This window comes from Hyperolius riggenbachi, chromosome 6 (genome assembly GCF_040937935.1).
Source record: "Hyperolius riggenbachi isolate aHypRig1 chromosome 6, aHypRig1.pri, whole genome shotgun sequence".
NCBI lineage: Eukaryota > Metazoa > Chordata > Amphibia > Anura > Hyperoliidae > Hyperolius > Hyperolius riggenbachi.
The window spans coordinates 247,213,796-247,236,317 of record NC_090651.1 but is presented as its reverse complement, the minus strand read 5'-3'; the positions used below and the strand labels follow the sequence as shown (position 1 = coordinate 247,236,317).

At 43.4% G+C, this 22,522-nt stretch overlaps 1 protein-coding gene and 1 long non-coding RNA gene across 3 annotated transcripts in view; one reads left to right on the top strand and one right to left on the bottom strand.

The window, feature by feature from the left end:
• LOC137521430 (uncharacterized) overlaps positions 1–1,892 on the top strand; it is a 73,457-nt gene extending 71,565 nt beyond the window's left edge. Inside the window, exon 5 of the long non-coding RNA XR_011022121.1 lies at positions 1,713–1,892. This is a non-coding gene — a long non-coding RNA (uncharacterized lncRNA). The remainder of the gene's footprint in view (positions 1–1,712) is intronic.
• LOC137521429 (transmembrane protein 26-like) overlaps positions 1–22,095 on the bottom strand; it is a 36,704-nt gene extending 14,609 nt beyond the window's left edge. Inside the window, exons 1-3 of one of the 2 annotated variants that reach the window (XM_068240664.1) lie at positions 22,017–22,095; positions 20,810–20,958; positions 1,691–1,906 (exon numbers count right to left, since the gene is read on the bottom strand). In XM_068240664.1, coding sequence (XP_068096765.1) covers positions 1,691–1,887 — 197 coding nt within the window. In that variant the 5' untranslated portion in view covers positions 1,888–1,906; positions 20,810–20,958; positions 22,017–22,095. Of the gene's footprint in view, positions 1–1,670; positions 1,907–20,809; positions 20,959–22,016 lie in introns of those variants that run through there. The other variant, XM_068240665.1, reaches the window with a different exon arrangement.
• Between the last annotated feature and the right edge of the window lie 427 nt (positions 22,096–22,522).

Here is a 22,522-nt window from a genome sequence, read left to right as displayed (position 1 = left end):
CCCCCACTGCTGATATGCTAACTCACTCAGCTGAGTAGACCATCCTGATTTGTTCTGGCTGTCTGGCTGTGTATATAAGCCCTCTGAAGACATTACTCAGATGCTCGCACACAGGCTCGTGACCTTATGGTGTCTGGTTACAGACACAGTGGATAGGGTAAGATCAATCTGTATTACATTTCTGGAGATCAGTGTGATTGCATCTGCCTGGAATCGACAGGAAACATTAAAGAGAACCCGAGGTGGGTTTGAAGATTATTATCTGCATACAAAGGCTGGATCTGCCTATACAGCCCAGCCTCTGTTGCTATCCCAAACCCCCCTAAGGTCCCCCTGCACTCTGCAATCCCTCATAAATCACAGCCATGCTGCTGACAAACAGCTTGTCAGAGCTGGCTGTGTTTATCTCTATAGTGTCAGTCTGCTGCTCTCCCTGCCTCCTGCAGAACTCCAGTCCCCGCCTGCATCCCTTCCCTCCCTGCTGATTGGAGGGAAGGGACTGGGGCAGGGACCGGAGCTATGCAGGAGGCGGGGAAGCAGCTGAGACTGACACTACAGATGTAAACACAGCCTGGCTGTGATTTATGAGGGATTGCAGAGTGCAGGGGGACCTTAGTGGGGTTTGGGATAGCAACAGAGGCTTGGCTGTATAGGCAGATCTAGCCTCTGTATGCAGATAACATTCTTTAAACACACCTCGGGTTCTCTTTAACAAGTTTATGGGCACCGCCATAAATATAAACACCAGGAACTGTCAGAAAATGTTCATTTGATTTATGGAAGTATCCTAAAATAAAATAAAATTTTAAAAACAAGTACAGGGCAGAGGGATATAGATCATTGCTGATTAGTAGCCAGATACATGTAGCTATTGCTGAGCTTAATGGCTAAGTCAGTTCAAAGAAAAAACAATTATTCTCACTTCTTGGTAATTGATTCTGTTAGAAGCTTTGGTTACTAAACTGCTGTAAATGTGTAAACATCCTTTGGTTTTGGAGTCACTTTCCCCCATCCCCATCACACACTGAGCAGGAATGATGAGGAACAGGCACACTTGCCCACTGAACACTAATGGCGGCCGGGTGTGGTGACTGCACTTTGGTTGCGTGTTGGGGTATTTTTTGGAGTACATTTGAAATCGGCGCCGGTAGACTTGGGTGCAGGATACAGCGTTATAAGGCTGATCCTGCTTCTGCACAAGTCCGGGCGTTTTAATTACTATTCCCCCTTCAGGCCGCGATGGATAGTGGGGGACTGAAATAATTCGGCTTCCAGCGGTTGCTGGAGGCCGAATTATTCTGTTTTTTTAAGCAACTTCGGCTCCGTCTTCTGACTGCGCCGACGTTACTCACTGAGCGCCGCTATAGACTGATTCCCATTACAGTCTATGGCGGCACTGGCTGCGCCCAAATCTAGCAGCGCTGAAAAGCACTGCTCCGTATTTTTTGTATCTACAGTATAATGCCCAGTAACACCAGTGATGATATGTGGGGGCAATTGTTGCAGGTTTTATGTGGGTTGATTTCTGTGTCATATGTGGGGTAATTATTGTAGTCTAAATGTGCAGGGGCAGGATGGGGGGGGGGGGGTGTCTCACAATGTTTGCTTCAGGCAGCAAAAAGTCTAGAACTGGCCTCGCGTAAGGAGTTATAAAGGAAAAATAAAATGACCTTTTCAAATAAGATACTACCATTTCCATTCTCCTTTCTTAGTGAACTGCAGTGTGATGGTCATTTCAATAAACAACAGAAGATCGCTGATTAGCATGAGGAGGAAGTACAGATTCTTTGTCAACATAAACAATACAAAGACCATAATGGACGCATGAAGGCTGAAAAACAAGCGGCTCACAACAGCAGACAGGATTCGGAAACATTTATTCCTCATTGTGGCAACTTCCAGTAATCTGTGAAAATACAAAAAGAGAAATATTAAAAAAAAACAAAAAAACTTTTTGGGACTTTCATTATAAACATGCATTTTCATCTCCATCTATGGTCAGCTATTTCTAAAACTGCCAGAAAACGTAAAATGCTCTTCTTTGTGACCTTGGAAACAGTTCCCTCTGCTTGAAATACTTTTGCCATGAAGCTTACATTTGAAAGGGATGCCTGGTAGAATGGGGGCAAGGAAATCCTGATAGCAAAATATCTGTAATTTTCTGGTAATGCTACTTTCCCCAATAGTAGAATATTTGTAGTTATATTACCAATATTCTACAATACTGTATCTCACTGTAACCTAATTCTCACACTAACACTCCCCTATATACACCTAACACTAACCTTCCTCCTTTCTACACGTAACTCTAATCTTCCTACTGTCAATGCCTAACACCAACTCCCCTTACCTTACAATAACCTGGCACCTAAAGTTTTATGGTGAAGCTGTGGGCCGCTAAACAAAGCTGCCAAGGGGTATGTTTTATGGATTATGGAGGTAGCTGGGAGCGACTGCATATAGCCGCAAAGAGTCGGCAGCCTGGCAGACAAATTATGGAGATAGCTGGGGGTGGCTGCGTATAGCTGCAAAGAGCTGGCAGCCTGGTGCCCAAATTACATAGCAAGCTGGGTGCCGCTGCATATAGCCGTATTGAGCTGGCAGTCTGCTTCCCAAAATATGGAGGAAACTGGTGCCACTGCATGTAGCCACAAAGCGCTGGTAGCCAAGCACCCAAAATTATGTCGTAAGCTTGGGGTCGCTACATATAGCCGCAAAGAGCTGGCAGCCTTGCACCTAAATTATGGCGTAAGCTTGGGGCTGCTGCATATAGCCGCAAAGAGCTTGCAGCCTGGCAAAATTGGGCTCCCAAATTACCCTCCCGCTGCTGCTATAACTGGTAATAACACTGTGGGCTATGGCAGGGCCCAAATTAACAGGCACGCTGTTTGCCTATTTTCACTTCCGTGCCATGAGACTCTCCAGAATCTCCCACCTTCCTGAAGAAGAAATAAGCTGCATTTGTTGGGGGAAGGTGGGTACAGTACGTGTCATTTTTGGCACTGGTGGTTTAGCCACAAGAACCTGACAGTCACGATATTGGTAAGATGTGATTGCTGATTCTTTGCTATTATGGATTAGCAATGCTGTCTGCACAGGTGATTTGGCGTATCTCTACATTTATTTATATGCTGTTTCACCGGTCATTCTTTTCTCATTTTTTAGTACACAACAAAGTATTTATTTAAAGGGAAGGTCCAAGCAAAAAAAAAAAATGAGTTTCACTTACCTGGGGCTTCTACCAGCCCCATGCAGCCATCCTGTGCCCTCGTAGTCACTCACTGCTGCTCCAGTCCCCCGCTGGGAGCTTTCTGACCTCGGAGGTCAGGGCCGAATTGCGTACATTTTTACACATTCCCGCTAGTGCAGGAACATTAACGCATACATTTTTACGCGTTAGTGGTGCAACGCGTAAATTTTTGTTCCTGCACTAGCTGGAATGCGTAAAAATGTATGCAATGTGTCCCTGACCTCCGAGGTCAGAAAGCTGCCAGCGGGGGACTGGAGCAGCAGTGAGTGACTACAAGGGCACAGGATGGCTACATGGGGCTGGTAGAAGCCCCAGGTAAGTTAAACTCATTTTTTTTTTTTGCTTGGACCTTCCCTTTAAAAGTATTTATTATATATAAAAACATATTTTTAGCGAGATGTCAAGTTTTTGTGGGTTGTCTCTATCACTTGTCTTACTCTAACCAATCCCCTTGAATGGTAACCCCATCTTGACATTGAACCATGATCATCATTAACATTAACCCTTTCCAATGCCAAAGCCAAACATCTTCCTAATGCCTATCCCTAACATTCCCACTTCACGTTAACATTTTCTTGAAGCCTCACCTTAACTTCCACCCTTAACATTTACCCCTTCCTGATGCGTAACCTTAACCTTCTGATCATGACAGCTAAAGCTTAATTCACATACTTTATCCCCTGGTCTTAGCCCTCATAATAGGTGGTTAACCATGACTAATAACTCAGCAGATACTTACCTTCTACACTACAGTTCCAGGCATTTTGTATGTGCAAAAGCTGAATATCCGGCACCAAAATACTCCTCCCTAGAGCTAAAAGTGTGCTCACTTATTTGGTTATTTATTAGTTGAATGCTAAGTACCAGACAATGCTGCATGCCATTGAGAAATGGTTTTCAGTTATATAATAGCCAATTCTGCCACCCTTCAGGAGTCTCCATTATGTATTTTCAGTGACTGCAGAAGGACTGAGGCACACAAACACAGGCAGAACTACAAACCATGAGGCCTTCCAGAAATACTTTGATGCCTCCCCCTCCCATCATCCACACCTACTGTATCTCCATCCCTCTCCCCACCCATGGTAACTCTTCCATGGAGCCTACATACTCATCTGCAAGGGGTCATTTAACAAGTGCGACCATCATCGTTCCCACCTAGAACAAGGGAAATCTTATCAATACCTAATCCGAATTATGAGACTCCTGTATTCAAGATAGCGTAAGTATTTGGGGGCCCCACAGCCCTGGGCTCTCCTGTGGTCTCAGGGGCAGCTCCCGTAGCGTTAGGTCCCTGGCAAATCAATCTGAAATAATGTTTTCCATTAGTCTTTGCAATATAGGGAGATGACCTGAAAGCACTGGGTTTTTCTCAATAACAGTGGAAGTTATTTTTAGACATAAAAGTTGTATCAGTAATTGTGAAGAAAACATATACTTGAGTCAAAAAATCGATCACTAAGTCAAAGTAGTATTAATCAGAAAGTTCAGTTGGTGTACATAGTTTTTGTTTTGTTTTTTTATCTACCAATCTGTATTATTAGTATTTTGCCCCCTGTGGGCCATATGCAATTCTCTTTTTCACCTGAGTTTTCACCTAGGAGATAATTTTTCATCTTTAAATTTTAAATAACTTTCCAGTACTTTTAAACTAAAAAAGTACCAAAAAGTTGGTAAAAAAAGTACTATCAAAATTATTTTAATCATTTTCTTGCCTTCTGGGGGCTTAAAAGGCATTTTATTGACAAGTTTAAAAATATCACCTAGGAGAAAACACAGGTGAAAAAGTGAATTGCATATGGCCCAGTGTCTCTTGTTGTGATCCTCCTTTTGTAATGAACCAGCTTGGCGCGTCAATGCTGCCATATTATTATATATACTACTCGATCATCCTTTAACCTTTTACCCCCTTCACTTTGTAAAACACACTTTGCTTACTTACACCTGATGACATTTTATTGCCTGAATATATTTTATTGCCTGTATATATTTTATGACCTGTATATACATTTTATTGCCGCTATATCATACAGCTAAAAGCCATATACAGATGACTGGACAGAGTCAGAGAAGCATGCCTATACAGGTAATTACATCAGATAATCCAGTCCAACACATTTCTTGATTTAATGCATCAGCCAGAAGCAAGCTAACAAGCCTACAAAAGCCTAACTAATCTTTCCCTATGAGAGTCTGCCAGCAGCTGTCGCTTCTCACACTACTGCAGGCACAGTGAGTGTAATAGCCGGCGCTGCCTGCTTTATATAAGGGGGGAGTGGCTCCAGGAGTGAGTGTAGCCTGATTGGCTACAATGTGCCTGCTGACTGTGATGTAGAGGGTCAAAGTTGACCCTAATGGAGCATTATGGGGGCGAACCGAACTTCCGGGAAAGTTCGCCTTCGCCAGCGAACCACCCAAAGTTCGCCTGGAACCCTTTGCCGGCGAACCGTTCGGGCCATCTCTACACATCAGTCTTAAAGAGACTCCGTAACAAAAATTGCATCCTGTTTTTTATCATCCTACAAGTTCCAAAAGCTATTCTAATGTGTTCTGGCTAACTGCAGCACTTTATACTATCACTGTCTCTGTAATAAATCAATGTATCTTTCCCCTGTCAGACTTGTCGGCCTGTGTCTGGAAGGCTGCCAAGTTCTTCAGTGTTGTGGTTCTGCTATGAACTCACCCTTCCAGGCCCCTCTCTGCACACTGCCTGTGTATTATTTAGAGTAGAGCAGCTTCTCTCTTCTCTCTTATCTTTTACAAGCTGGATAAATCATCCTCTGAGCTGGCTGGGCTTTCACATACTGAGGAATTACAAACAAGGGCAAAGCTGTTTGCAGGAAGAAAAGAGCAGCCTGAAACTTCAGTGCATGGGGGAAAGAGACACACAAATGATCTCTTGAGATTCAAAAGGAATGCTGTATACAGCCTGCTTGTGTATGGATGTATTTTCTATGTGTGGACATACTGTACATCAACCTACTTCCTGTTTTGGTGGCCATTTTGTTTGTTTACAAACAAACTTTTTAAAACTGTTTTTAACCACTTTTAATGCGGCGAGGAGCAGCAAAATTGTGACAGAGGGTAATAGGAGATGTCCCCTAACGCACTGGTATGTTTACTTTTGTGCGATTTTAACAATACAGATTCTCTTTAAAGAAGTGTACTGATAACTAAGTGTACTAAAAATTAAAGGAAGGCTCTGGTCAATAATGCTCTATATTTGCTTTATTTATATTACATTCTCTTTAAAGGAAGGATCAAGCAAATCATGCCTCCCCATGACATACTTACCCGGGGCTTCCACCAGCCCCTTGCAGCTGACATGTCCCATGCTGACAGCTTCGCTTGCAGCCCCCGACCTAGGGTCCCTGCCGGTGTAGAGGCCGAGCTCGAGGTCGTTCTTACTGCATCTGTGTGAAGCGCCGCTGTCAATCAAGCCCACGTTGTCCTCAGCGTACTATGCAGGTGCTGAACTACTGTGCCTGCACAGTACGCCACAGACAATGTGGACTTGATTGACAGCAGCGATTGTGCAGGCGCAGTAGATGAGGCCGGCCTCTGCACCAGTGGGAACCCCAGGCCGGTGGCTGCGAGCAGAGCTGTCAGTGTGGGACATGTCAGCTGCAAGGGGCTGGAGGAAGCTCCGAGTAAGTATATCAGGGGGAGGCACAATTTCCTTGATGCTTCTTTTAAGATCCAGATATGTCAGCTCCAGTATGTATACGCTGTTACACTCTGCTTACATTAAGAGTAAATAAGTTGCAGTTTGTGCTGGTCTGTGCTTTGAGTAATGTGTTTCAGACTTTATCCCCTTCTGAATCTATATATAGCCCCCAGTATCCCCAGTATCTACAGTGGGTTGTAAAAGTATTCGGCCCCCTTGAAGTTTTCCACATTTTGTCACATTACTGCCACAAACATGCATCAATTTTATTGGAATTCCACGTGAAAGACCAATACAAAGTGGTGTACATGTGAGAAGTGGATCGAAAATCATACATCATTCCAAACATTTTTTACAAATAAATAACTGCAAAGTGGGGTGTGCATAATTATTCGGCCCCCTGAGTCAATAGTTTGTAGAACCACCTTTTGCTGCAATTACAGCTGCCAGTCTTTTAGGGTATGTCTCTACCAGCTTTGCACATCTAGAGACTGAAATCCTTGCCCATTCTTCTTTGCAAAACAGCTCCAGCTCAGTCAGATTAGATGGACAGCGTTTGTGAACAGCAGTTTTCAGATCGTGCCACAGATTCTCGATTGGATTTAGATCTGGACTTTGACTGGGCCATTCTAACACATAGATATGTTTTGTTTTAAACCATTCCATTATTGCCCTGGCTTTATGTTTAGGGTCATTGTCCTGCTGGAAGGTAAACCTCCGCCCCAGTCTCAAGTCTTTTGCAGTCTCTAAGAGGTTTTCTTCCAAGTTTGCCCTGTATTTGGCTCCATCCATCTTCCCATCAACTCTGACCAGCTTCCTTGTCCCTGCTGAAGAGATGCACCCCCCGAGCATGATGCTGCCACCACCATTTTTGACAGTGAGGATCATGTGTTCAGAGTGATGTGCAGTGTTAGTTTTCCACCACACATAGCGTTTTGCATTTTGGCCAAAAAGTTCCATTTTGGTCTCATCTGACCAGAGCACCTTCTTCCACATGTTTGCTGTGTCCCCCACATGGCTTGTGGCAAACTGCAAACGGGACTTCTTATGCTTTCTGTTAACAATGCCTTTCTTTTTGCCACTCTTCCATAAAGGCCAACTTTGTACAGTGCATGACTAATAGTTGTCCTATGGACAGAGTCTCCCACCTGAGCTGTAGATCTCTGCAGCTCGTCCAGAGTCACCATGGGCCTCTTGACTACATTTCTGATCAGCGCTCTCCTTGTTCGGCCTGTGAGTTTAGGTGGATGGCCTTGTCTTGGTAGGTTTACAGTTGTACCATACTTCCATTTCTGAATGATCGCTTGAACAGTGCTCCGTGGGATGTTCAAGGCTTTGGAAATCTTTTTGTAGCCTACGCCTGCTTTAAATTTCTCAATAACTTTATCCCTGACCTGTCTGGTGTGTTCTTTGGACTTCATGGTGTTGTTGCTCCCAATATTCTCTTAGACAACCTCTGAGGCCCATGACATTAGATGACACACAGGTGCACTCTATTTAGTCATTAGCACTCATCAGGCAATGTCTATAGGCAACTGACTGCACTCAGATCAAAGGGGGCCGAATAATTATGCACACACCACTTTGCAGTTATTTATTTGTAAAAAATGTTTGGAATGATGTATGATTTTCGTTCCACTTCTCATGTGCACACCACTTTGTGTTGGTCTTTCATGTGGAATTCCAATAAAATTGATTCATGTTTGTGGCAGTAACATGACAAAATGCGGAAAACTTCAAGGGGGCAGAATATTTTTGCAACCCACTGTATATACGGCCCCTAGAGTCCCCAGTATTTGGCAGCGGCAGGGATTGCCTGATGCTGGATACATCTGCTTGCCGGTTGCTTGAGCAACCGGCCGAAAAAACACAAACGTCCTCCACTAAACACTCACCGAGCCTCTAGTGATGCCTTGTAGCCTTCCAGCATCTCCTAGCGGGCTACTAGCAGCCCAGTGGTCCCTAGAAAGCCACTAGGGGCCCACTAGTAGCTAAAGGAAGGCTACAAGACATCACTGGAGGTTCGGTAAGTATTTAAATGCCTCCAAAACTTCCCAACCCCCTCCCCCAAAAAACACTCCCTGTTTTCCCCTTTTATCCCTTGGGCACGCCAGTTTGTTGAGACTTTTGGATGCCTGAGCCCCGGATAATAGGGACTTTGTTATACACATCATTATGTATAGTGGCTGGATAGTGTACTGGTTAAAGGACAACTGAAGCAAAAGGGATATGGAGGCTGCCATACCAGTTACCTGGCTACCCTGCTGATCTGTTGCCTCTAATACTTTTAGCCATAGACCCTGAACCAGCATATGCAAATCAGATGTTTCTGATATTATTGTAAGCTGCATTCTTGTTTCTGGTGTGATTCAGACACTACTGCAGCCAAATATTTCAGCAGGGTTGCCAGGCAACTGGTATTGTTTAAAAGGAAAAAAATATGTCAGCCTCCATATTCTTCTCACTTACTGTAAGTTGTCTTTTAAAGGAAACCAGAGCTCACTAAAAGCAAAAGATTTATACATACCTGGGGCTTCCTCCAGCCCCATCCACTCGGATCACTCCCACGCCGCCATCCTCCGATGTCTGCAGCTCCGGTACCGGGTCCCCGCACTTTCATCAGTCGGATCAAGTCTACGCAGGAGAAGTGCGCCCTCTACATATCTCTTTCACGGCTGCTGAAAAGATACGTAGAAGGCGCACTTCTCTAACGCCAGACTGGCTCAGACTGATGGAAGTGCGGGGACCCGGTACCGGAGCTTCAGACATCGAAGGACGCCGGCGTGGGAGTGATCCGAGTGGATGGGGCTGGAGGAAGCCCCAGGTATGTATAAATCTTTTGCTTTTACTGAGCTCTGGTTCACTCTAAAGGCTTCACCGCTGACCAAGGAGTGTTAAATCCTCGTTGAAGTCAGTACCTATTCAGTAAGGAGTCTTTGGGCAAAACTTCCTAAGACTGCAGGGTGGCTGCATTTCTACAGAACTTTCAGTCTAACAGGAGAGAAACTCTTTACAAATATTAGCATTATTACTTTTCTGTTGAAGTGTTAATAACATCTGTAGAATAACATATGGAGAATATGAGAAATAGGAGGAAATGTACAATGGAAAAGAAGCAAGGTTAGCATTGCACTAGGCTTGGTTCACACTATGTAGGAGGGGAAGTGTATATGTAAAGTTTGTATATGTTGTTCCATGACAGAGCTGTGTGGCAGTGCCATGGTCACCCTCACTAGGGTGTCTATGCATGCCATACTATGGGATGATTGGCACTGCATCCACTTCCTGAAAGAAGCATGCACATCAGACCTGTGAGTTGTGGAAAATGAGTGAACAGGCCCATGCTTTGTCACAGGACAGCTCTGCTTTGTTCTGCGTGTCCATTGGTCCGCTGGGAAGGAAGTGGACCATATTAATTTCCTTTTAAGCAATACCAGTAGCCTGACTATCCTGCTGATCATCTGCCTCTAATATTTTCAGCCATAGACACTGAACAAGCATGCAGCAGATCAGGTGTTTCTGACATTATTGTCAGATCTGACAAAAATAGCTGCATGCTTGTTTCTGGTGTGATTCAGGCACTACTGATGCCAAATAGATCAACAGGAAGCCAGGCAACTGGTATTGTTTTAAAGGAAATAAATATGGCAGCATCCATAGACTTTTCTCTTCAGTTGTCCATTAAAGAGAACCCGAGCTGAAGCTTGGGTTCAGAAACACATACTTACTTAAGGAGAGGGAAGCCTCTGGATCTTAAAGAGACTCTGTAACAAATTGTTTATCTTTATTTCTTCTATGCTATAAGTTCCTATGCCTTTTCTAATGTGGTCTGGCTTACTGCAGCTTTTCCTAATTGCACAGTAGCTGTGTTATCTCTGTTATATGATCTAATCTTCTCTCTATAGTCGGCACAGTCAGGCTGAGGCAGTCAGACTGGAATGTGCAGGGCTGCTTGTGATTAGCTAGAAGCTGTACACACCCCCTGCAGGCTCTGTGTGACTAACACACTCTGCTTAGCTGAGCCTATTAGAAGCTGGTTAGTTTGTTTGTAAACACTGCCTAAAACTGGCAATTACAAGCCAGGTTTGCAGCAGAGAATGGCAGAAACAGCACAGAGGGGACCAGGAGCACATAATGAATAGAATGGTATGCTTTTTATTGTAAGAATTTCAGAGTACAGATTCTCTTTAATGAGGCTTTCCACGGCATCCTCTGGTCCCCTGTTGCCACTTGCTAACCCTCCAGCTGATCGGGGCTGCGCTCCTCTTCTGGCATGAGCACTGCCACCCCTGCAGAGCGGCTCCAGGTTACTGCACAGGTATGGCTGTACTTGCGCAGGCACAGTACGGCTGTCTGCTTGAAAAGGATCATGGCTCCGATCAGATTACTGACAAGCCCTGGACGGTAATCTTTGAAGAATCCGTACTCAGCGATGGAGAACCAAAGGACAGTGTCGGAAGCCTCATTAGGATCCAGCTGCTTCCTCTCCTTAGGAAAGTATGTGACTAAGTCGACTGTTATTAACTCCTTCCCGACCGCCTAATGCCGGTAGGCATCAGGAAGGTGGCAGCCCCATGACCACCTAACGCTGAAAGGCGTCATGTCTTGGGGCGGAGTTCTGCAGGGCATCTCACGCACTGATGCGTGCGCTCCGCTCCGTCATCAGTCTACCAGCGGTGATCGCTGTTAGCAGACGGTTAGATGGCGAAACTGCTGTCTATTTACATTGTACAGCATTGCAACCTATGCCAGAATCGAGTGACACGGTTGTCCCCTGGGGAGGCTCAGAGAGCGACCCGCTCTCATATGATGCCTAGAGCTGATCGCTGGGATTGGCTATTGGGGAGAGGGATAAGTAAACAGAAAATTAGCAATTTTATTAACAAACAAAAAAAGGACACAAATTAATAAAAAAAAATTTAAAAATGTTGCAGCAGCATTCAGATTTCAACAAAAAGCTCTGTTGTTGGCAGGAAAGGGGGGGGGGGGGGGGGATTTGTGTGCTTAGTAGTATGGCTCTGCAGCAATCTTTTCAAAGCTGCAGAGCACTGAATGTAAAAAATGGCCTGGTCACTAGGGGGTGTAAACCTGTGGTCCTTAAGTAGTTAAACAGAGTGCGCAATGAGCATAAGCATAATGTGCATGAGCTTAAAAGAAAATGATAAAGGAATTATATGACTTCAGAATAATATCCACATGTTCAGGATGTGCTGTAAAACTTTGGACAATACATACTAACTTTGCCAAACTCCACCTTGGAAAATCTGTCAGTAATCCAGCTATTTTCTTCCATTTCTGCCAAACAGGCTATTTTTCTGGCTGAGAACAGGAGAGCTCCAATGGTGCATTAAGTTTTATTGAACTGTTAAAAACACGAACATTTGTACTTACAATTTGCAGACCTGACAAAAAACGTAAGAACGCCAATAGTGGCGTCATCAGCACGTCAGTGACTGCCCCCACCCAGCTTCCCTGCTAGCTATCTAATACTTTATAAATTATTTAGCCTGTGTTTACCTATTGTAAGATCTTTCCACACCCCGATTTACATTCTGAAATGTATTACAGATGATAAATTATTAAGTGTCTGTTTCCAAGTCAGTAGAAATAATACCTGGTCTTCCCGAATGAGAATTCCAGGTAGCTAAACAGCTTAGGCTAAACATCTATGGGAGGGCAGGATTAGGTACCAATTTACTGCAATATATAAATATAGGAAGTGTTACTACATTTTACTACACTTCACTAGAGTTCTTCTTTAATAAGCATCCACCTAGGTTTATTCACTTATTGCACTAATTCCAATGTGTCAGTTTTTTCTTCATATAAAGTTTCTCCAAACATTCACTAAGTACATGGATATATACTATGTCTCTCTATGGAGAACCAATCATTAACCCTCTGCACTCAAACACAACAAGCTGGAACTCTAGTATTGTCAAAAACAACTTGAATGCAAATTGTATTCAGTTGCATGAAATGGAAGATATTTGCTTCCAAACTGATTTGCACGCGAAAGCATTCTGTAATCTGTACTAGATCCTTTCAGTCGAAAGCTCCCTACCCTACCCACACCAGTCAGCAAGCAAACATTTCATGCTCATAAACCTGGCATTCCTGGGATTCACTCTAGTTCTACCATTCTAGAGAACACGTGCACATAAATCAATCTAAGATCTCAAGAGGGCGACATACTGCACTACTCACACAATTATATAAATGGGCTGTACTGACACAGGAGCAGGAGGGCTACAGCCTACAGTCTGCAGCCTGCACGCAAGGGAAGCTATGCTCATCCTTTCAAGGGCCCAGGATTTTAAATGGAAAAGAAGGTGCACAGTCAATTTACATACTATGAAGAAACACACACATTGTCCGGAAAAAATGCTGCAGGCAACAATTTTCTTTTCCCATCTCTTGCATTTAGTGACACAGTGGTAACGAAGCCTTAAAGTATGTATATTTATTATTACTACTATGTAAAGCGCCAACATATCCCATGGTGCCTTACAAAGTGAAAAAAACAAACATGGCGTAAAGAATAATATAGACAATGGTGTACACCAATATACAAAATATAGAATTGGTAAAAAATACAGAATTGGTAATAATAGTGACACATGTAACATGATGAATAAAATGTATAACACATTTTAAGACACAAAATAAATAAATTCCGAGACACAAAAGAATGAGAGAGCCCTGCTTTTGCAAGCTTACGAACTAAAGGAATGGGGAGGAACAAGAGGTGGGGAAGTATACAATATGTATAGCTAGGGGCAGTGCGTTTTTAGGTCATCTAGTAAGGAGTAAAACTTGGCCATAGGTCAAAGGGTGAATGGGCTAAGTTAGAGCATATATTTGTATGAAAAACTGAATTTTGAGGGAGCTTTTAAAGATTTCAAAGGTTTGAGAGTGACGAATGTGTTGCAGAAGGGATACAAAAGGAGGGGGAAGAATGTGAGAAATCTTGTATACATGAATGCAAGGAGTTGATTCTAAAGGAGGACAAAAGAAGGTTGTGTACAGATCTGAGATTGTGGTTGGTATCTGGAAACTAGTGAGGAGATGTACAGGGGACATAGATTGGGAAGAGCTTTGTAGGTTAAGGCTTAAAGTGCTCATACATCCAGCTATTTGGCGGCCGCTTGACCATCCAATTCAATAATTTTTATCGGATCGGATGAAAATTGGTGCTGCCAAGTGCATTTCCAATTAACAATGCGAGCAATTTCAGGCCGTGTATGTCGATGGAACATGCTTTAAGATGTCAGGCCATCGTGGTCAGTTGGGTGCGCATCGATAATGGCGAGCAATATCAGGACAAGTGACAAACATGACGACACCCCGGATGCACTATACATTATCTGTCATTGTCTGCTGCTGGCTGCGCGCACCGGCTTCCATCCACAGATGCACCCCATGTGGTTGCCAGCATACACTTGGGCGTGTGTGTGACATTTTATTTGTGTCCTGAATGAGAAAAGGTTGGATGTGAGATATGTTTTTGAGTTGTTAACGACAGGAGATGAGTAGGGAGTAAATTTGAGGAATAAATTAATGAGAAAGAGGAGTCAAATATTACCCCTAAGCAATGTGATTTGGGAACTGAAGTTAATAATTGATTAAGTTGTACATGTAGTTGGAAAAGAGAAGGGGCTAAGGACAGAGCCTTGAAATATCCCCACAGACAAAAGGTGTAGAGACGAGATCTGATCCGAGTAAGAGACTGTGACAGACCTTTCAGAGAGAAAGGTACATATCCAGGACAGAGCGAGACCCTTCATATTTTGATATACATTGCAACCCTTCTTCTTTAGACATGGTTCACACTTGGCAAAGTTTGCATGCATTTTTTCGCTAAGCGAAACATGAATAGCCACTCACCCAGTGTTAATAAATAGGCAATTCGTAGTGGTTCACATTACATGTGATATTTCATATGTGTTGTATGCACAGGAAAGTGTCGAAACACCCTGATGTTGTCTCTTTATTCTGTACATTAGCTGCTGTGGAAAATGCTTGGGGTCCGAAGTAACATGTTCGAAAATATGTGTAGAGTGTTTGCGCATACAAGTATGAACCCCTCCCTAAGGGCTAGTTCCCACTAGGGGTAATTCGGAGAGATTCCCCACAGGAGAATACGGGCTTGAAAATTACAGCCTAATAAAATCAATGTGCTACTTCTGAATTCGCGAGCAGAAAAAACAATGGCCTACAGGCGCCTGATGATTGACAGACTGCTCAATCCCGTCCCCTAGTGCCTCCCTCGCTCCTTCCCTGTATAGAGTCCCGAGCAGAGTGTAAATGAGAGGTTACTCACCCAACTCTCGGCATTCCACTGACGAGATGTCTCTTCACTTGGGTGCACCACTAGCTTCTTCATACTGAGGGTACTTCTGGATGCGTACGTACGAAAAGGGCGTCGGGAAAAAAGGGCGCGTGGTATAAACGATAAATGGAAATATCGTTTATAGAAATTATTGTGTAGAATTTCGTTTATAAATAGTGATTTAAAAATGTATAAATCACTAAATAATGTATATGAGATCGGCAATTCTTAAAACGTTAATCTTCCCTGTTTGTAAAGTGAAACTTATATTTTCGTTTATTAAAAACCCTCCCTGTACCTATCCCTAACCCCTAGACCCCCTGTTGGTGCCTAAACCTAAGACCCCCCTGTTGGTGCCTAACCCTAAGACCCCCCTGTTGGTGCCTAACCCTAAGACCCCCCTGTTGGTGCCTAAACCTAAGACCCCCCTGTTAGTGCCTAAACCTAAGACCCCCCTGTTAGTGCCTAAACCTAAGACCCCCCTGTAGGTGCCTAACCCTAAGACCCCCCTGTAGGTGCCTAACCCTAAGACCCCCCTGTTGGTGCCTAAACCTAAGACCCCCCTGTTAGTGCCTAAACCTAAGACCCCCCTGTAGGTGCCTAAACCTAAAACCCCCTATGGATAATAATGTTTTACAGACATGAATAAATAAAGAATGTAAAGAAAAAAAATGTAAATTATTTTTTTGGGTGGATAATAATGTGTTAGAAATGTTTTAGAAATAGTGATTTATTATCTTCATAAACGTTATTCGTCACGGGCTCATTTTGTAAACTTAAATCATCACAAACATAGTTATAAATCCTTAAAAATCTCCGGGCGCCGTTATAAATCCTTAAAAATCTCCGGCGCCTTATTTTCCCTGTTCGGCGCCCGGTAAACGATATTTATAATGAAAGTGAATGGGGCGCCCTTTTTGTCCACTTGTCTCATGCGCCCAAATCTACTGCTTCCCTTCTGGATACCCAATACTGAGGGACACCTGCAGCTACTTATGATGGGCAAGGGAATGGAAAAGTGACAGCTGGGTCATCCAGTACACTTGCGGTGCAGTTCGGCGGGGATTTGTAGGTTCATGGAGGTTGAAGTCTAAGGTGCTGGGACATCTGTGCCTATAGGCTCCTGTGAAGTAAGTCCAGGCCTGCCCATAGCCATGGCACGGCTAGAGAGATTTGGATGCATACTCATACATTTTTAAATGTACATTATATTAAGTGTTTTTTATAATCTTTTTGGTATTAAGCTAGTTTGCTGCCCAAACTACACACACTCCCAAGTATAGAGCAAAAAATGTGTGAGATTTAGTGGGAATGGCTGCTGCTAGGTGAGATGGCTGGGCAGGGAAGTTACATTTTTTAGACTGTATACATAGCACATTCTGATAGTGGTGTTGATGACTATAAACCAGCATTGTCTACTTTTTGCTGGGGAAAACGAAAAATCCCACAGTGATGGCAGCAAAAGATTAATACATTCACAGTGTAATATTACTGGTCTACCCAGGGATGCTTGATTTTTTTTTTCATTTTAAATCAGTGGTGAGTTTCCAATGTTACACTAATTGCAGATCATCATTGCTTAACATGGCATTGGTATATCACCCCCTATTTGTGTTTCTGCATGCAAAGTAGCCCAGAACTGCCCATATTCATTAGTGCCTATGTTTTGACATGAAAAATATGAATAAAATATACCGTGTATACTCGCATATAAGCTGACACGTGTATAAGCCGAGGTACCCACTTTTCTCTCAGAAACCAGGAAAAAGTGATTGACTCGCGTATAAGCTCCCTCCCCAATATAGCCACCGCCCCAGTAACCAGATGTTCCCCAGTACAAGTCATCCCCCCTCCCCTTAGCCAGATGTGCACCAGGATCATACAGCGGTGTCTGAAGAAGTCACTAGATAGCGTCATACATATGAGACACAGTGATTGCCACACAGGAAGAATCCCTGATCATTGCACCTCTGACACGTTGCTTGCACACTCTGCTCCACAAGCCAGGGGACACAGGTAGTCTTGAGCAGCGCACTCTGCACCCCATGTTGCAGGGGATGGGGGCACGGACACAGCAGTGACCCAGCTGGCAAGAGCAGGATTACGAGTGCATGATCCTTATGCTCCTGTGCCAGTAACAAAACCTGCTCCACCATCCGTTCTGCTCCACATCCCCTCCACATCTCGCATATTAGTCGAGGAGGTAACTTTTCAGCGCATTATTTATGCTGAAAAATTAGGTTTATACATGAGTATATATAGTAATTGCAGCGGAAAAAAATATTGTTTCTTTTAGTTTGCATTACAAATAAAAATTGACATAGCCCCCACCCCCAACCAGGGATAGTTCTCCTTAATCTATTAATACAGGTTGGAGAGGAGAAAAATGCCCCAGAGCATGTGTCTCCTCCCTTCTGGACCATACCAACATTGGGGGAAGTATCTTGCCAAACTACAAAAGGAAGGGGTGGGGACGAAAAGTCCTATCCCGATTGTAATACATCCTTATACTGATGTTGAGAGTCAAGGGGCTCTTCTCCACATAAGTGAACCCCCAAAAGAAAGTAGGGACAATATAGAATGAGGGCACTACTGCGCCTACGCAGTACGCCACAGGCAACGTGGCCATCATTGACAGCGGCGCTTCACCCAGGTGCAGTAAGGATGACCTCGGGGTTAGCCTCTGCACACTGCGCGGAGACTGGGACGCAGAGAGCGGAGCGGTCGGTGTGGGACAGTCAGCTGTAAGGGGCTGGAGAAAGCCCCAGGTGAGTAAAGCTTTTCTTTTATTTTGCCTGATAACTCCTTTAAATAAAAAAAATCATTTTCTTGTATCGTGTGTGGCTACCTTTAGATGTCCACCCAGTATAGGTAGCCAGAAAGCCCCCCTTGTAGGTATCCAGATAGCATCCCATGTAGGTAGCTAGAGAAACTTAGAGACAATCCTCCCCCCCCCCCCCCGCTTCGCATAGGGAGCCTTAGAGACCCACATTTAGTTAGCAAGAGAGCCTCTCCCCCTTCATTAGCCAAAGAGCCACCCTCCCCGTAAGGAGCCTTATGGTGCCCATACATGGTTTAATTATTTTCATCCAATCTTACCATTCTATGTAGTATATGGGTAAATTAAGTGAATATACTGAAAGGATAATTTAGGCAGTTCCCTTATATTACATAGAAATGGTAAGATAGGATGAAAAAAATTGTACCACGTATGTGTACAATTAGAGACCCCAGTTTAGGTATCCAGTGAGATCCCCTGTAGGGAACCAGAGAGACCCCCATTTAGGTAGCTAGAGAGCCCCCTTGTAGGGAGTCAGAGAGACACCTATTTAGTTAGCCAGAGAGCCCTCCTGTTTAGGTAGCCAGATACCCCTTCTGTGTAAGTAACCAGAGTGCCCCCCTGTTTAGGTAGCGACAGTGCCCCCTGTTCGGGTAGCTAGAGTGCCCCCCTGTTTAGGTAGCAGGGGTTGCCCCCTGTTCAGGTAGCCAGAGAGCGGGGGAGTGCATGAAGTGTGCACAGTGGTAGCGTTACAAATACTCACCTTCCTGGAATCCACAGGCTCTGCATATTTACTTTCTTTACCCCCTGATCCTGGGTGTCCCGTTGCATGATAACAATCAGTAACAGCTTCCCCTACATCACAGGGGGCGCTGTTACCATGTAACCAGATGCCAGGACCAGGAAGTAAATATGTAGCTCCTGTGGATCCCGGCAAGCTGAGTAATTGTAATGCCCCCGCTGATGCGCCCCCTCTGCTGCTGCATCCCGGGCTATGCCACGCCCCCCTCCCCCCCCCTAGAAATATATATCATGCAATGAGCTGCCCAAGCTAAATCTAGAGCTAATGCTAAAAAGCAGTCCAGCATTATAACTAGTAATAAATTATTTCCAAGATTTCCCTCACTTTTGCTGTGTAAGAGAAAGAGTACATCTGAGAGTCAAAAATCAAAAACACCTAATCTAAATTCTATTTTCTGTACCAAAACATCCTTAAGCCATAATTGAATAAACTGTATAAAGTGCAGGTGTTCTCTTTCTTCTATATCTTACCAAGGAATTGTACTTTTTCTAGCTCTAAAAGTGCAAAGGACTTATCACAAGCCCACCAGTTAAAAGGCAGAGAAAGTGGTTGAGCCAATAAATTACACTCAGACGTGAGTCTATAATGCATCTCTCTGACTTGATCTTTTCTAAAGCAGCAAAGTGATGTCACGAAGGAGGAGAGAGGAGGCTCACACAGTAATACACAGATCAGAATTTCAAGGGTACTAAAGCGATTTTTAGCCCATCGTTTGTTGTCCTCTCCTTGAAGATTGACCTGTGCCCATGCCTTCTGCTGCACTACTGCTGCCAGAAGCCCTTCCTTGTCTCCACTGTACCCACTTAAAATTTTCCTTGTCAGCGCTTGTTCTCTTGTGCACGGCTGTAGACGGGAATGCACGAAGAGAGTGAATGCCGCTGGGCCCTGAAGTAGTTCCGGGGTCGTGGCCATCTTTGTTGTTTGTAAATATTTTTTAAAATGCTTGGATGGGGCTAGGGGAACAGGAGGATTGATTATGGTTTTCTTTATATGCTTTTTAAAGTTACATATTCTCTTTTAAGGTGGCCACTAACGGTCCAACTTCTAGCGAAAAATTGTTCAAGCGATCAGAAATTCTGATCGGATTGGTTGTAAATAATCTCCATTGGTGGACACAATCGATTATGAATGAGTGAAAAAAATGTCGCCCGAATGAATTTTCGTCGAACCAAAATTTACATTTTCTTGTTGGTTGTGATAGATAGGAAGTAAAGATTGGTACGTTGATGGTGTAGTGAACGATTTATTACAATATTTCACTTCCGATCAGAATTTCTGATCGCTCGAACGATTTTTCGCTAGAAATTGGACCGTTAGTGGCTACCTTTAGGGTGTTGGGAAAACAGTGACTAAAAAAGCCTATTGGATTCCAGCCTGGTCACATGGAAAGCAATGCTGTTCTATCATCGTGAAAGGAGATATACTTTAAAAGAAAGCTACATTTCTGTAAAAAAAAAAAATTAAACCCGGAATGTATATCAGAAGCTATTTTTGCTGTTTAAAGGAAACCTGAGATGGCAGATATTAAAAAAATGATATATACCCAAGGTTTCCTCCAGCCCCATTCAGGCTAATCATGCCCTTGTCATCCTCCTCCGCCACCTATAGCCTCCGCAATCCATCTCGGTAACTCTAGTAGTAGTCGCATACTGTGCATGCGCGGCCCGGCCATGTACGCAGCACTACTGCTCAGCTGCAGAATACTCCCGGCTGTGGAAGCGCGATGGGGAGCAAGCCTGGCCTGACTGCGCACGCACCGACTGACCAGATTACCAGATTGCGGAGGCTACAGGCGGCAGAGGAGGACGGCAAGGGCACAATTAGCCTGAACAGGGCTGCAGTAAACCCCAGGCATGTATAATTTTTTTAATATCTGCCATCTCTGGTACACTTTAATGTTATAAAAATAACCTTTACATTTCAGCCTGCAGCCAGCTATCATGTATTCAGATATTGCAGAGGATTTAGGATAGGCTTACCTTGAATCACTATGACAGAACACTGGTGACCAGCACACACACAGGCTGCGCGTTGTACAAAGCTACAACTTTCTGTTCAGGTGCTAAATCTGTTCAGGTGCTCAATCAGTCCAGCCACCTCACATAGTAGTAGTTTGTTAAGGACATGCCTGACAAAGTAAGATAGTTTTGGTGTAAGTGCAATATTCCATAGAAGGTGCTGAAAATGTTTAGATAAGGAGAGAAATAGGTAAGGGAGATAATTCATGAAATACATTTATGAAGCAGCCTCTTTGTTCCAAAAGAGGATTGATTCTTAAGGAAAACAATTCGTTTTGGAAAATTTAGTTTACAAATATTTTAGACATTTACATAAACTTGAAGAAACATTGTGTGTACTTTATTCCCACTGCTGTTTTGAAATGTGTGTGTGTGTGTGTGTGCGCGCGCGCGCAAGAGTGTGTGTGTGTGTGTGTGTGTGTGTGTGTGTGTGTATAACTCAATTATAATTTAACAGAAACACATGGCAACATGTATTTCTATAATCATACAGTAATCAAATTATAAATTATTTTCAACTTCCTTTTCTGAAACATCTCCTTATTAATATACGGATTATATATATTAATATGTGGATTAATATGTATGTGGATTTTTCTGATCAGTTTTTGTGAGAATTGAATAGTTTGGGGTAAATTGTCAATTTCTTGATGTTCCCAATAATTTTGGGAAAATTGAACATGTGTGTGGTACATTGGTCAAACTTTCCAATCTCAATCAATCAGTAAAATGGATTGTAATTCTTGAATTCAAATGAAATATAAAAAATTGTTTGGTGTGTGGTCGCCTTGGCTTACCTGTCAGCTTGCCAGGCAGAGAAAAGCCACACCCGCTAAAAATCCATCAAATTTATTGCTGGACTGTCACAGATGCTACAGATTACTGTTTTCCAGGAACATCATTTATGAAGACATAAAATATTTCAGACTTTTTAGCATCTTTTGTGAAGTGTGAAGTAGAAACACTAATTATTTAGCATTTTGCTAAATAAGGTGGATCTGAAGTCTCTAAAGGAAGAATGGTAACTATGAAGGCAGAACAACACAAACAAGACAAGCATCTGGAAAATGTTATTTTAAAGAATAGTGTTACATTACAGTTTTATTAATAATGTCGGAGGCACCCTTATATCATCAAGCGATAATAGAAATGTCATCCCATGACTTACCTTCCTGCTTGTCAATAAAAGTCTTGGATTTTTCCTGTTTCTGCATAGATCGGTGTATTCTGCAGAGTCTGCCTCCAGATCACTTTACCGAGGGCTTTGTATTGTAATGTGCGCCAACCCACAGCTGAATGAAGCCAAGAAATATTCTTACATTTCCAGCCATAAACACACCCTGGACAATGGGAATACACTAGAGATCGATTTCTTACACACACACTTCTGTAATCTGCTTAATTGAAGTTTCTTGCCGTGAGGATGTACCAAAGGCTTTTTAGAGATGGGATTTTGAAAATGTTTTCAGTTGACAATGCATTTTGTAGAAGATATCTTGCTGCTTGATTATCTGATAGATGTTAAAATCTAATGTGATTTAACTCTTTCCAATCCATTTTGTAGGTCATAAAGCTGCAGGCTGTGTGGTAGAGGGCCAGTGGGGTCACCACCTCCTCGCACTAGGAGGAATGTCCATCAATCGGTGAGGGGCAGGCCAGTGCATGTTCTAGCAC